The sequence below is a fragment of the Adiantum capillus-veneris genome, chromosome 17 (genome assembly GCF_014529385.1).
Source record: "Adiantum capillus-veneris isolate H3 chromosome 17, ASM1452938v2, whole genome shotgun sequence".
In the NCBI taxonomy this organism is placed as follows: domain Eukaryota; kingdom Viridiplantae; phylum Streptophyta; class Polypodiopsida; order Polypodiales; family Pteridaceae; genus Adiantum; species Adiantum capillus-veneris.
This window is the reverse complement of record NC_140947.1, coordinates 149,953,017-149,969,249: the sequence shown is the minus strand read 5'-3', so window position 1 is coordinate 149,969,249 and position 16,233 is coordinate 149,953,017. Positions and strand designations below refer to the sequence as shown.

Genomic DNA, 16,233 nt, shown 5'->3' with positions numbered 1-16,233 from the left:
TGGCCCTCCTAGATCCCAACCACCTCCTCTTGATGAAGGTATGAACACCTACTAACATGCGAAGATGGTATCTCTGATGAGAAATCCTTGCATACCATGCAATGGAGAATCTGATAGAAGTAGAGTCTTGTCATAGGTTGAGTGCCTTCATCCTTTGCAGATGAACCAGTCGTCGCATTTGATGTACCAACCCACCGTCAAAACTTTGCCTTTAGATTTTTTCTCTTTCGTAGACAAGATGATGAACTGGGAAGAAAGACAATTTGCAAGTGAAAAAACACCATGAGGATAGATATTTTCACCAAAAAATTACTGTGTAGGGGTTGAAAATGTTGATATTCGTCAATGAGAGACACACCAAGGGTGAGTTGAATGGACTTGCAAGTGATCGTAGCAAACACCACATAAGGGGTGTCACTTTAAATGTGTAGAAGATTCTTCAAGGATGAAAATAAAGAATGGAAGGGCTTGACCATATTCTAGTTGGAATTCACCAAGTACATTTGGTGGAAGATGATCCAATGCTAAAAGTGAAAATACTAAGGGTGAAGTGGAGAACTACTACCACAATTACTCAATAGGGTCCACATCTCACTAGCTATGGATTTCTTTGTGAGAACTAGACTTGAGGTTTTGCAATAAAAGGTCTCCATTCAGCTCCAATGGTAGCAAAAAAAAGCAAATTTGGTGCAACTTTTGACCAAAAAAAACACTTTACAAAACAGAACTCTAATGAGGGTGCATGCAAGTGGAGGTGAGAACTTGCATACAAGGGACAAAAACACGGTTTTTCATGATAGAATTTTTACAACTAAGGGCTAATGTATAAAACACAACAAATTGACTCAAGTGATTGTGATGAAAACAGTTGTAGCAGCCTCCAAAGTGTGTTGTAGATCTCCAAGCAACCTTCTTGCTCTAATACCATGAAGGAATGAAGAGAAGAGAGCAGAGAGAGAGAGAGAGAGAGAGAGAGAGAGAGAGAGAGAGAGAGAGCCACGAGCAATAAGTCAACAACTCAACAAAGTGCTCATACATGCATAGCCATTTTGACCATACAACCATGCCCTTTACCTTGGGATGCCACCATCTAGTGAGTTGCAATTGAGATTGGGACTAAAGCTAAAATGGTTCAAGGAAAGTGCCACATGTTGTTGCATGCCTTTTGAACACCAAACTTTTTGCACACCCTTTGAACACCATACTTTTTATAAATTTATACAAATGGACATGAAATGATGTGACAAAAGAATACATGGTTGTTTTTTGTTGGATTATTTAGCATACTTTAGTAATCACATGTACACACAAGGAAAGTCACTTCTCAGTGCTAGCTAGCGATCTACTTTATGTTCCCAAGTGTTTTTTGTTTGAGGTGCTTCTTGTATATAAGTTAATTGAGTCGTAAGCAACCAAGGGGTAGCTTATTATCAAATTTTTGTGAGTTTTGGTCATTGGGTCTTCTTCTCCTTTGTGGATGACAGTTTGGGCTCTTGTCTTTTCCTCTCTACATGCTGTGATTCCAAGACAGCTCCCTGTTTTGGTGGAGATTTTTCACATAGATGTGTGAGGAATCAATCTTGTGTTCATATGTTTTTTGATATTGTTTTCAAGTTTCTTCCAAAACCTAGAATTTTCCTACTAGATCTATAATGCATAAGTTATGGTTAATTTCTTAGAGTGTTTGCTCTATGAAAGCTTTGGAGCAGTAATGAGTACAAGGTGTTGTATGCATATGTATGCAAATTGAGGGACAAATGATGCACGAGGTTGTTCTGAGTGTTGGATGGTTCTGAGTGTTGGATGGTTTGGCTAACACTCTCCAACCACAAGAATTCCCATTGTCTTGTTTCGGCACCTGCAACTCAAAAATGTCATCTCATCCCAAATGTCCTTCCTTGGGTCAGTGGGTCCAGGGTAGTCACGAGCTTTTGAACAAACCTGACGAGCAATCATGAGCTGACATACTCAAAAAAATTGTCATGGAAAATAAATTCATAGCCAAAAACTCAAAAACAGACTTCACTAACGTCCGCACATTCCCATGGAAACCATGTGAGGAGTTTGCAAGGTAGCAAGTTTGTGCTCTAGAGCCACAACAACAAGGCTTTTGGGACCTGTTTTAACAAGTAAGGTCAAGTGAGGTGCATGTATGTACCATGTGCAATGTTATTAAGGAAGGATTTTACTTTTCACTGTGTATGAGAAGAAAAAACTTCAATGTCTCCATGTTGATGGTTTGAAACCAATCGACTTCGTCCACCCATGAAGTATTCTAGGAAGTGAGAACCATCTAAACCTATGAGTCCAACATAGCAAACTCATTTTGAACATTCTAAGAGAGGTTTGAAATTGACAAGAGTGCAAGCAGATACTATGTCCATTGAAATGCACGATATTTTTGCACTAGAATCTTAGTGAGTTCCCTTTCACTGTGTCCCACAATGGCAATCTCATCAAGGCCAAAGGGGAAATAGAAAACACACCCCCACACAAGCAAGGCAATGTCAAAAAATTGCCTAAGTCAGTGTAGAGGTTTGACATTGCCCATGTCAAACCTCTACACTGACTTAGTAAGGTCAAGTGAGGTGCATATATGTACCATGTGCAATGTTATTAAGGAAGGATTTTACTTTCACTGTGTGTGAGAAGAAAAAACTTCAATGTCTCCATGTTGATGGTTTGAAACCAATCGACTTCGTCCACCCATGAAGTATTCTAGGAAGTGAGAACCATCTAAACCTATGAGTCCAACATAGCAAACTCATTTTGAACTTTCTAAGAGAGGTTTGAAATTGACAAGAGTGCAAGCAGATACTATGTCCATTGAAATGCACGATATTTTTGCACTAGAATCTTAGTGAGTTCCCTTTCACTGTGTCCCACAATGGCAATCTCATCAAGGCCAAAGGGGAAATAGAAAACACACCCCCACACAAGCAAGGCAATGTCAAAAAATTGCCTAAGTCAGAGTAGAGGTTTGACATTGCCCATGTGCATGCATTCTGCCATTGGTTGATTGTGGATGTCAGCCATCCCCTCTTCATCGCCCCCCCCCCCCCCCCCCCCCCCCCCCCCCCCCCCCGTCTTCCACTTCTTCCTCACATTGAAATTATCGTTCATTATTGAGAGAGGTACCATATTGATGGACATTTGATGTCATATCTATCACCTTAACCCTTCATTCAGAGGAGCATGATGCTCAATATGTTTTAATTGTTGGATATTTTCATTGAGACAAGTGTTTTGTCATACCTAAATTGTATAAGGTGAAGGGAGTTGAAGTCTTGTTTTTGCATTGACGTATGTATAACAATCATAGAGTTGTTATGTATAGCTTTGTTACAAAATTGTAGGTCACAGCATCATGGTGCTTTGTATCAAGATCATGCCTTGAATTGAGAGTTGCATTGCACCACAAATAGACAATTATCTCTTATCTATGCACAAACTATCTTCTTCTCCTTTCTCTAGCAGAATTTTACGATAGAGTTAATCCAACATATAGATTAGACCAAAATATTGTGACAATGACGTATGGGAAAGAAATAAATGCAACAACAATGTTACTTGTAAAACATACTACCCTTCACATGTTGCATTGGAAAAGAAATTTTGGAGGCAAGTTGAGGTCAACATCATTCTCCAAATCCTTGGGCACTTGTCGCAGTGTGACATTACCTCGAATGCTAAGAATTGTCACCAGGTCATGTCCACACCATACCTCAAATATCTTCACCGGATTGTTCATGTCACCAGATAAATATTGGTCCACACCTACCAATTGTCATGTACTCGATGCCATCTTAAGTAGTGGAAGGACGCTATGAAGTTTTGAGAGGATATCATGCACTCACAGTAGACTTCATATCCACCTTGCACAAGATACCATCAGAATCATGGATATCCCAATAATCATTTAAATAATCAAGGCATTTCTCTGGCTTGCAAATAAGCATGGTAGCAGTCTTCCTTGTCATGGAAGAAGTCAATAAACACATTCATGGGCATGAAAATGGAGACATGTACCATACGACTAGCAACATTTGGTCTTAAGCACTTCTATATTTCTTGATGGAGATTTAGTTTGAAGCACTCAGAGGTTTTAGAGGCAAGTACTGCCCAGTCTGGACTTTCCTTTCGAGGTGGTGGGAGATATCGGAGTGTGCCAAAGCCAAGCACAAAACAAAGAGCATTAGTAAAGTGATCGTAGAAAAACACCCCCCTTTAGCCAGTGCTCTTCTCGTGCTAGTGTTGTAGAGAAGCTCACTTATCGATGCATGGAATACATGAAAGATGCCCATTATGTATTCCATCGTCTAGCAGTCTTCATTGCAGATATCTACAGCCATCAAGTTAATCACACAGTACACGAGTGAACAAAAAAATCTCTTGTTTAGCACATGCATAGTTTGGTCTGTTCGTTGGAAACCTATTGGTGGTGCTCAAAAATGTTGCTCAGAGTGTATATATACGCGTTCAACAAGCACCTCCTTGACTGTTTTGCCCATTTGTGATGAGCAAAAGTCTTCTCTCCACATTTGTAATTGTTCACAAACTCATATTCTCTATGCCTTCTCTTCCTTGTCTACATGAGAACCTAGCTTCCAATGGTAATGGAGGTGGCAATCCATCAACTATTGTCCAAATCAAATCTATTAAATACTTCCATTGACTTAATGCTTGTAGACGGTTGTCAAGGTCTTCTATTCTCCATTAGTGCTTCTACGACCTTAACTTGCGCGCACGCACACACACAAAGTTTAGTAGTGTCACTTTGTGCAAAGAGCATGTAGTGAAATGTAAATTGAATAGTTAGTAGAGCGCAAAATAATGGATTTGAGCGAGAGAACCATGAAATCTCCCATATTGAAAAAGTGCGCACAAAGGCATTGTGAGTGCAAGTTATGCCACATTTGTCTTATATTTGGCCTCTTGGACTCTAGTGAAATGCATAAATGCCACATAGGATACACATGGGTGTCACATGAACTAGTGCCACAAGAACTCCAACTAAGATAGGGAGGCTACACTCGGATACTCAATAAATGTAGAGGTAAAGTTCTCCCAAGGGCCATAGGGTGGTAGGTCAATAATTCATTATAAATTTTTTCATTGTATACATTCTATTGAGGATGACTAACCAATCAAAACGAACCAAGATGAAAACAAGATAAACACTATAGTATTGAGATTGAGTGCATTGTCTTTGTTAATGCCATATAAGCAAATTCTACTACAATAAAAGATGATAAAAGCTAAGTTAGTAAAAATGCATTAAAAAATCCTGTTACAAACAAATAACAATAGCTTACCAAGCTCTCTGCGCGCGCGTGTGTGTGTGTGTGTGTGTGTGTGTGTGTGTGTGAGTGAGAGAGAGAGAGAGAGTCTCATGTAAGTGTACAACTTTTAAAAATTTATAAAATATGTGTAAACAAGAGGTGATTTTAATAATTCAATGAAACATTTTTTTTGAAAAAGAAATAGAACATTAAATATGTGCTAAAGGAGAACTTACATTACGTTACAAAGATTCGTCATGGTGCGTGCATCTTCCAAGGTGTGTGTGCGTGCTTGACTCCTTTGTCAGCCAGGAGGCAAGGTCGCACATACCCTTAAATGAAATTTGCATCGGGGGCGCAAAACCCTTCTTGTATTGACTCTCTAATGTAAACTAAGGCCCGTGTCACACTGGGACGGGGTGTTTGCGGCCATGTTGAGATGGCGTCCAACTTTCTATTGAAGCGGCCATAAGCGCGAATGACACTCATAGGTTTCGAGCCTTGTCAGTCGGCCCGAAGAAGGACGCCTTACCATTTGGCTACAGCTGATTTGCTGGGAGAAGTGGGCATTGTTTGTTCTATAGCCTAATGTGACAGCCAAAGGCTGCCCGTCTTCCAAAAAGTGGAATGGCCGCCTGTCGCAGTGTGACAGGGGCCCTAAGCAAGCAAAGAAGAAATGTATTAATGCGCAAATGTGCGTCTGCCGGAGTGGGCAGGGAAGGCGTGAGCTCAAAGGGGGTACTTTGCCTAGCAGCTTGCTTTCTTCCTCCCGCTATGGCTGACGCCGTTTTTTCATGGCCCAGATGGCTCCTGTGCAAGTTCCCCCTTCGACGAAGGCACTACGGCAATGCCCGCTACTTTCCTTTGCGTTCACCGATCGTGCGTGTCCAACTGCGAAATGGCGCATACTGCTAAACATCCTCGCACGCCATTTCCTTGCTGGCAGCCAGCTCGACGCCAAAACGCAGGTGAATTTTTTTTGGGGTCGCCAATTCTCTTCGACCAATCAGCGCCTTCCTTTTTCATTTCTTAAAGATGGCAATGTGTTATAACCGTCACTTAAGCCCTGCCCGCCATTTTCAATTGGGCCACCATGTTTTCAACAGGTGCCCATTTGGAAATGGCGATGTGTAACCTCTTAAATATGTTTCTTAAAGCTTTGTTTGTAGCCGGTGTGGGCACGGTCCACCCTCTGTGAGGGGGTGGCCGCCTGGTGGCACTCACTATTGGTATCTGGCTTTGTTATGGTTTTGGGCTTCCATGTAAAAAGCCCATTACTTTGAACCGAGGAGCTTATGGACTCCGTAGCTCGGTATGAGCATGGTATATGTTTAATTCATTTTGGTTTTGATTCACTAACTCACGATTTGTGAGCATTGCCAAATTAAAAAAAAAAAAGAGGAAAGAAGAAAACTGAACCCCAGTTATTTAAATTTGAAAGCACACATAGATGTGATCAAGACAAAAAAGGTCATAGAAATGCCACAAAAAAAATTGCTGAATGGGAATCCCCTGGAAATTGGAACAAGGCATTTATAGTGTTGCAAACTCAACAATGAAATTAAGGTATCCAACATAAATGCTAAACAAGGTGTCAAGGCAAAGATTTGTTTCAACAAGACCAAGTTCCTATAGCCAATGAAAGCAAAGAGCTTGATGAACTCACAAGACCTAAGGGGCTTCGATCATTCTTGTGAAGTTCATGAAAAATCAACCATGAAAATAGATGGCAAACAATTTGAATCTAAAAACACTTTCAATTTTGCCTTCAATCAGTTTAGAACATTTATCTCATCTCCCTTTTCTCTACACTCATTCATTTGAGAGGGGGGGGGGGGGGGGGGGGGGGGAGGAGAGAGAGAGAGAGAGAGAGAGAGAGAGAGAGAGGTAACTTTCTTTGTTCTTATTTAATTAATAGTTTATTCGAATAAGACATAAGTTTTCCATTTTTAAGGACTTTCCTTCAAAGTTTCCAATTGTACGATTTGAAATTATGTATCAATCTTTGTTGTAGATTTCTGAACATGTTCAATCTTCAAAATCAAGTATCTAAAGATGTCCATCAGAGATAGTGATATGCCAACCGAAATGAAGTGACAACTTACAAACTAAAGAAAGACATTTAAAGAAAGTCATGAGGTCCTTAAGTGAAGGGACCCATTTGCAAACTTAACAAAGGCAATCAAAATTTTGTAAACCTCTCTCTTTTTTTCTCTATGGCATGTTTTAACATGGCAAAAAGAGAAGAGCATTAAGTGCATTATCCTTACGCTTTGAAATGATTCTGCTTTTTAACGAAGTGAAGGCTCACATTGGCATTTTATAACAAAAAGTTGAAAAGGCGTGAAGATTTGCTCTTTACAATGCGTATCTCCAAAACTTTTTCGAGTTGTTTTCATTTTCAAGAAATCCTTCAACATTCCCACTTTCTTCAAACATTTGGCATATCACTGTCCATGCTTAATATTGACATGATGGAGTCCAGCTTGGGGATACTTGATCTTAAAGGTTGGACGTGTCTACAAATCTGCAACAAAGATAAGCTTTGTTAGTGTTACCATATACATGTGGTAGTGATGTGTGTGAACACACTAGGACCGCCGGGGCATTTTTTCCCTCTTTAGGAGGTTTTTTCCCCCGTGCATTGTATATACGCCCATCACTCTAGGGCTATCCATCTTTCCATTGCACCCTAAGTAACACACTCTCTATTGTGTGCCTTGAGCTTCCTTCGTCTTCTCCAAGCTGTGTGTGTTTCTCTGCAACACTAATTCCAACAATTGGTATCAAAGCAGGTCACGTCCACCCGCGCTTAGTCGCCAGCTGCTCCAGCACACACCTGCTCACTTTCTCAGATTTCAATGAGCTTTGGTGAGCGTTCGCAGGTCGACAAAAATTTTGGGTAAGCTCGAAGAGCTTGGTCTGTTCAGAATTTTGATTTGGGCTCATTTCGGCCTCCGTTTTCACTACAGGCAATACTGCACAGGCTATTTCGTCATTTTGTGCAGAATTTCTGTCAGTGTCGTTTTCTGCATAACAGGTGCCTTATAGTCTTCTACGGTTTGTGCTATATAGAACAGGTTGTTCCCGCTCCGTTTCTCCTATTTTCGGGCAGTTTTCACATCAGGTGCAGCATTTACCATGGCTGACAACAACAACACAGATGTGTTCAAGATGTTTGCTGCTGAGGACAGGTTGGATGAGGACAACTACCCTATGTGGGCTTATATGATGCAACATGTTCTTGTGTCAAAGGGTGTCTGGAACATTCTGCAGGACATTGATGTACGTCTTGGTTCTGAGGATGTAGGCGATGTTGAGGATGTTGCAGGTCTTGCTGCAAGGATTGCAGCTGTTAGAGTTGTTTTGCCTACGGCAGAACAAGCTCGTTGGGATATTAAGGATGCGCAAGCTCATGCATTGATTGCGTTGTCTGTGAAGCGCACCATTGTTCCTCACATCCGTTCAGCAAAATCTGCAAAACAGGCTTGGGATATTCTAGCAGGTCTTTATGCAAGCCGCAATAAAGCTAAAATTGCTTTGCTGCGTAAAGAGCTGGAGTCGAAGATTATGCATGAGGAAGATGATATGGACACTTTCCTTGCTAGTGTCAAGGATATCAATGAGCAGCTTATTTCTGCAGGTGAAGTCATTTCAGATAGTTCCCTTGTGCAAACTGTTCTTGATGCCTTACCAGATTCCTACCAGACTTTCGCTAGTACTTGGAGACTTATGACCCAAGGAAATCCTGAAGTTGTCAAGTTTGATGCATTATGCACATTGCTGTTGCAAGAGTCACTTTCCAGAAAAAACAGGACTAGGCAGCGTGCAGTTGAACAGGCTTTTATTGCTTCTCAAAGAAAGGGTGGTAACAGTAATGCAGCCACTTCTTATGGTTCTGCTGCGAGTGGCAAAAATTATGTTCCTAATGTTTCTGCTGGCAGCACTTCGTCTGGCAACTCTAGTGATAAGGGCAAAAGAAGATGCGTTGTCATTATTGTAAAGCCAATGATCACTTGATCAAGTCGTGTCCTAAGTTGAAGGCCAAAGAGGCTAAGAAAAAAGAGGGTGGTTCCATTGCAAATGCTGGTTCCACTACAAATGCAGCCATTGTTGAGTCTTCTGTGAAAGGAGACGGTGTTGCTGATGTTGATGCAGAATGGGCGTTTAGCGCAAAGTGCACTTACAATAATGCTGTCCATGATGCATGCTTGTCAGTTGCTACAGATTCACATGTGTGGTATTTCGACAGTGGTGCTACAAAGGACATTACCTCACATCGTGAATTGTTTACCTCTCTCGAGTCTGTCCCTCATGGGAATTCAGTCACTTGTGCCAACAATGCCTCTTATACAGTTCAGGGAGTTGAAAAGATTGTGTTCACTGCTGCTAATGGCAGTTCCTTTACACTTGTTGATGCACTTTATGTACCTGGGATCAAGAAGAATCTCTTGTCTGTATCCGCACTTGCTAGACTTGGACTTGTAGTCAAATTTGTGGATGACAGATGTACAGTTCATGATCTCAGTTGGTGATGAAATTGTTACATCTGGCCTTTTGTGCCGTGGGCTGTATAAGCTCACTTTGTATGACAAGTAAGGACAAAATTTTGCAAATGCTGTTGTAGATTCAAGGGCTATTTCAGATGCAAAACTTTGGCATGCACGTTTTGGTCATCTGAATTTTGTCAGTTTGCTGCGTTTGCAGAAATCTGATATGGTTGCTTCTTTGCCGCCTCTTGAAGCACCTATCAAACATGTTTGTGAAGGCTGTATTTTGGGTAAGATGCAGCGTTCTAAATTTCCAAAGGATGGTTCAGTTCGGGCCACATGCAGGTTGCAGCTTGTACATAGTGATGTTTGTGGGCCCATGCAAACTCCGTCCTTGGGCAATTACCTGTACTTCGTGACTTTCATAGATGATTACTCTAGGCATGCATGGGTATTTCCGCTTAAAGCGAAGTCCGAAGTTTTTATGTGCTTCAAACAATTTCCGGCTATGGCTGAAAATGTGTCGAAATGTACTATGGGCACCCTCCATTCCGATTGAGGGGGGGAGTATATGTCTCATGAATTTAATGCCTTTCTTGCTAGTCGTAGGATAAAACACCAATGTACAGTGCCTTATACACCTCAGCAAAATGGTGTTGCTGAGAGGAAAAACAGGTCACTGACGGAAATGGCACGATGTATGGTCAAAAGTCAAGCTTTGCCACATTCTTTTTGGCTTGAGGCCATTTTGTGTGCCACTTATGTACTTAACAGGTGTCCTACGAAAGCTTTGCAGTCTATTACTCCATATGAAGCATGGCATGATAGAAAACCTTCTATTGAGCACATGCGTGTTTTTGGCTGTCTGGCATATGCTTTGGTGCCACAAGTGCAGCGCAGAAAATTGGATGATAAGGTTGTCAAATGTATTTTTGTTGGTTATAGTGCTGAAAGCAAAGGATACAAGTTGTATAATCCGCAAACAAAACGTATTCTGGTTTCTCGGGATGTAGTGTTTGTGGAAGATTCTGTTCAGCCCTTGCTGTCATGTACTAGAGACAGTAATGTAAGCTCACAGGACATTTATGACACTTTGTTGCCTCTTTTCAGTGGTGGAAATACGAATGTAAGTTCCAATGAGGCAAATATACAGCCTATGGGGGTTTCTGAAAATGTTTTAGATCAGCCTATTACTGATGCACATGTACATGATGTACTTGATGAGGAAAGGGCTGAAAATGAGCAGGCTAGAGGTATGCCAAAATGGCTGGGGCACACTTTGCGTGATAGTAAATTGGATGCACCTTTGTCTAGTCGTACTCGTTCAGGCTCTTGCCATGCATCATATGCATCAGATTGTTATGCTTTGGCTGTGTCTAGTTTACATGATGTTGAGGAGCCCCTGTCTTTTGATGAAGCACAGAATTCAGAAAATTGGATGGCTGCCATGCAATCAGAATATGATGCACTTATAGAAAATGACACATGGACTTTATGTGATTTGCGCCCTGGCAAAAAGGCCATTGGTACGAAGTGGGTTTACAAGTTGAAACGCAAGCCGGATGGTGAGATCAATCGCCATAAGGCTCGACTTGTTGCAAAAGGTTATGCACAACAAAAAGGCATAGACTAATGAAGAGACTTTTGCTCCCACTTGTCGTATGACTACTGTGTGTTTTCTATGTGCATTGGCAGCTCATTTTGGTTGGGATGTACATCAATCAGACATTGTTACTGCTTTCTTGAATGGTGACATATTTGAGGAAGTTTATGTAACGCAGCCTCGCGGTTTTGTCATAAAAGGACAAGAGGACAAAGTGTGCAAATGTAACAAGGCTTTGTATGGGTTGAAGCAATCTCCTCGTGCTTGGTATGAGAAAGCTGACACGCATTTGGTCAAACAAGGCTTTCGTAACAGTCCAACAGAAAGCACATTGTATGTAAAACGTGAGGGTGATGTACTTCTCATTGTGGTTCTTTATGTTGATGATTTGCTAATCACTGGACCAAATGAGAGACATATTGTTGAATTTAAGGCTGATTTGAATGCTACTTTCAAGATGAAAGATTTGGGGCTGTTGCATCATTATTTTGGTATACAGTTTAAGCAGTGTGATGGTGGTATTGCCTTGTGTCAGAAAAGTTACATAGAGACATTGCTATGTAAGTTTGGACTTGAGGATTGCAAACCTATTGCCACTCCCATGGAAACAGGTTTGAAGTTGAGTCTACATGATGCTGGTGATCCTACTGATGTCACTCTTTACCAAACTGCTGTTGGCTGCCTCATTTATGTATGCAACACGAGGCCGGATATTCAGTTTGCAGTCTCACAAGTCAGCAGATTTATGCATAGCCCAAGGTCTAAGCATTGGCAGGCTGTCAAGAGGATTTTCCGCTACCTTAGTGGCACTTTACATCTTGGCTTGTTTTATCCCAAGGGGGGATCATTGCCTCCAGACTTACATGCTTTTTCGGACTCAAATTGGGCTGGTTGTTTTGACACGCGAGTGTCCACAAGTGGTTTTTGTTTCATGCTTGGCAGTTCATGTATATCATGGTTGAGCAAGAAGCAACCTACTGTGGCCACTTCGAGTTGTGAGGCTGAGTACAGGACAGTCTTCACAGCTACGGTTGAGTGTGTATGGCTCAGACGCCTTATGGCTGATTTGGGTGTTGGACAGGACACTGCCAACACTATCTACACTAACAGTCAGAGCGCATTGGCAGTTGCGCGGAACCCAGTTTTTCATGCTCGCACAAAGCACATTGAGGTGCATTACCACTATGTCAGGGAGAGGCTCTCAGCAGGAGAGATCAGCTTGGCTTATGTGCCAACACAAGACAACCTTGCAGATCTATTCACAAAGGCATTGTCTCGTGAGAAGCTTGAAGCTTTCCGCAAAGCTTTGGGCTTACTCCCCTTTGTGGACTGATCCTGTCCTCAGGGCATGGCACTTCCCTTTACTCATGTGCCAACTCTCGTTCACCGCATCACTCCGAGGGGATTTGTTACCATATACATGTGGTAGTGATGTGTGTGAACACACTAGGACCGCCGGGGCATTTTTTCCCTCTTTAGGAGGTTTTTTCCCCCGCGCATTGTATATACGCCCATCACTCTAGGGCTATCCATCTTTCCATTGCACACTAAGTAACACACTCTCTATTGTGTGCCTTGAGCTTCCTTCGTCTTCTCCAAGCTGTGTGTGTTTCTCTGCAACCCTAATTCCAACAGTTAGGATTTTCTAAAAATAATCAATTCCAAAAGTGTGGACACAAAAAAGGCATCACCATTTTTTAGCTTTGTAATAGCTTTGTCCTAACACACAGAAATCATAGGGCTTTGTAGAAATTTGTGGTGAAGTACCATGATGGAGAAGGTGTTCGTCCAATTATTACTACAAATGTGAGCTAAAGATGTGATGATCGCAAAAATAAAGCGATCAAACGAGCTAGAGAGCCTTTGAAGGTCTTATATAGTGCTTGAACATCTCAAAAAAAAATTGTCGTATATATTTCAAAAGTAAGACCAGAACAAGTGTTCACCCAAACCAGAAAGAAAAAGGACTCGTTTTAAATTATCCCGGTTTTGTGTTAATAAATGTAGGATATAAACTTACATGTATGAATTTATTTCAATTTTCAAATTCGATGATGCGTAAGCGTAGAGACCAAGGAGAGAAAGCATGAGAGAGAGAGAGAGAGAGAGAGAGAGAGAGAGAGAGAGAGAGAGAGAGAGACCAATCAACCTTGGCAATGAATAACTGATACGATGTACAATGGGGGCAAGGGGTCACATATATACCCACCTCAGTACATTGCCCTACCACCCAGACTTCGACAAATAAGTAAAAATAAATACCCTTAAGCCAAAATAAATAATGGGATCACTTTGGGTGGTTCACTTGAGATGCCATAACTCTTAACACCCTCTCTGCAGCTCATAGTGGACATAAATCGTGAGACAAAGTCGATGAAGAAGCAACCATGGATACGCCAGCAACAGTTGTCATGCTGGATACACCTCTTGTTGCTGTCATGTTGGATACACCTCAGATTTGCTACCCTCAACTTTGTACCTTAGAAGAATGCCATCTTGAGCATTGGTTGCCTTTTAGAAAATTTGAACTGTAGACCACACTACCAAGAATCCCCATTCGCAAACTGTGAACACATCACATCCAAAATACTCCAAGATAATGGACTGTGGAACACGTCCTCTCCATAATCCGACCAACAACAATGAATTGGTGCACTCATCCATAGTGTTTTAGATACGTCTGATTGGTTCCTTGCCAAATGCATGTGCCTTGAACTCCAAGCCACGGGTTCAAACCCGATAACTTGAACTCCAACACAAGTGTCCAAATTAATTTAGGGAGCACTGCTTACCCCTCTCTACCACTCACAAGCCTCTCTCTAGCTGAAGTTGGTGGCAACAATTGCCTTATGACTAGAAATCTGGTGTCATGGCCACTATGGTCGCCGCCACGTGTGCCATGCCGATCTTCTCTCTCAAATCTTTATCACCGTTATCTTTGTCCAGCTTGCCTTTGTCTTTGTCTCTTTGTGAGTTCCTGCTTTTGTCTTTGGCTTCAAACTCTCGAGCCAAACAAAGCTTCGTGTCACATTTATAACAACAATTGTCGGACCTCGTGGGTACCGAGGCAGCTAACTAAGTAATGATATTGTCGTCCTTGTCAAGCTTGCCTTTGCCTTTGCCCTCCAGCGAACTCGTCCATTTGCTTTTGGCTTCACAAGCCTGAGCCAAACAAAACGACGATTTCCTTGAGAACTTCGCCCATCCATAGGCCGCTAACTAGATGGTGGTTGATTTGCTATCCATAGCCTTTTGTTGGTTTTGGTCGTTGATGTCGCTGGCGCTCGAGCAAGGGGAGGGCATGTTGAAGTTGCAATATCTAGGCTTAGTACCTTCTCGCACCTCTAGTAATCCAAGCCGTTTGTTCAAATCTACAAGGGGGGATGATAGCTTCGAAGCTTGACACTCCCAAAAGGGCCTCGGACGGTTTCAAGCTTTTCACCAAAGCTTTCCAATGCAGCTTACCATGGGCCTCGAAAACAGCTCCCCCAGGCAGCTTCTTTACGTCCTTCGAAGTCCTTGTAAGGGGCCTTTCCAAAGCCTCTCCAAATCCCTCATCTCCAAGTCACTATGAAACTCACTTTTGTCCTCTCCTCTAGCAACACACCGCCCACCACTTGCTGGCTCACAGCGATTTAAAAGGCTGGGTCACAAGGTGGGGGTGACAATAGGCGTCGCTGCTAAAGGGGAGGAGGAGATCTCGGTGTTGTCATCGTCAAGGTGGGAACAGCATGTCAAAACGCAGCCTAGCTGTCATGCTGTGGCACAGGGAGGGCAGGGCACAAATGGGGTCGGTCAGGTTAGTGTTTCAAAATGCTAGGCCGGAAAGGGAACAAGGCGGAGTCGCCGTTTCAAAACGCTACGGCAATAGGAAAGAGACTCCGATAGGCTCCAAAAATGCAGCATTTTACAACGCCGTCTGCTAAGGGTGGGGGGATGGCTCCGCCAGTTAAAGGGAGAAGCTCTTCACGGATTCTCTTCACGGGCCGCCTTGATCCACCAAGGATTTGATACCATGTCAAAGTCGACGATGCGAAAGTGTAGAGACCAAGGGGAGAAAGCACGAGAGTCTCGTGAACCAATCAACCTTGGCAATGAATAAATGATACGATGTACAATGGGGGCAAGGGGTCACATAATACCCAGCTCAGTAAATTGAGCTACCACCCAGACTTTGACAAATAAGTAAAGTAAATACCTAAAAGCCAAAATAAATAATGGGATCACTTCGGGCAGTTCACTTGAGATGCCATACATTTAAGTGGTGAAAAACACACTAAAGGATGGTTTTTTGTGAGTTCCGGCAGAACTAGGCTGATTTATCTTACAATTTGCCAAGAAAATAGAAGTATTAAATTGTGGTCAACCACATGACATGTTGAGTGGAGGTCAAAAATTAAAAGAAATGTAGAAAATGCTTGAAAGCTAACTCAAATTAGTCATATATGAAACATCAAGCAACTCCAATAAGAAATATAGAGTTTTCCAGATTTTCAATTGTTGCAATGACCCATGTAAGACCAAAACAATGAAAATGTAAAAAGTTCAAGAAGCAACATGCAACATAGTAATGTGGTAGCTCATTGGAATGGCATTGAAATATAGACACCAAACACAGGGAAATGCAGAGATCTAATTGATGCCAACACAAAGCTACTACAACACAACAATATTTTCACAAATTAACCTGGTACTTTTTAAAGTAAACAACACTACTTCCCAGCAATGGAGCCAAAAGAAGGCTTTGCGGGTATAGCACTCCTAGGGCAACCCTCAAAAATTTCTAGAGAAGAAGGCTAGAGTGGCCTGTACCGTACGTGTTGGAATCTATCTCACTTTAACCACCAAACCAGAGAGC

The 16,233-nt window shown here is 42.0% G+C and overlaps 1 protein-coding gene across 2 annotated transcripts in view; it reads right to left on the bottom strand.

The window, feature by feature from the left end:
* Positions 1-1,252: 1,252 nt before the first annotated feature.
* Positions 1,253-16,233, bottom strand: part of LOC147438317 (uncharacterized) — an 89,099-nt gene continuing 74,118 nt past the window's right edge. The window contains exon 4 of one of the 2 annotated variants that reach the window (XM_086486108.1): positions 1,253-1,941. In XM_086486108.1, coding sequence (XP_086342234.1) covers positions 1,813-1,941 — 129 coding nt within the window. In that variant the 3' untranslated portion in view covers positions 1,253-1,812. Of the gene's footprint in view, positions 1,942-7,357; positions 7,810-16,233 lie in introns of those variants that run through there. The other variant, XM_086486109.1, reaches the window with a different exon arrangement.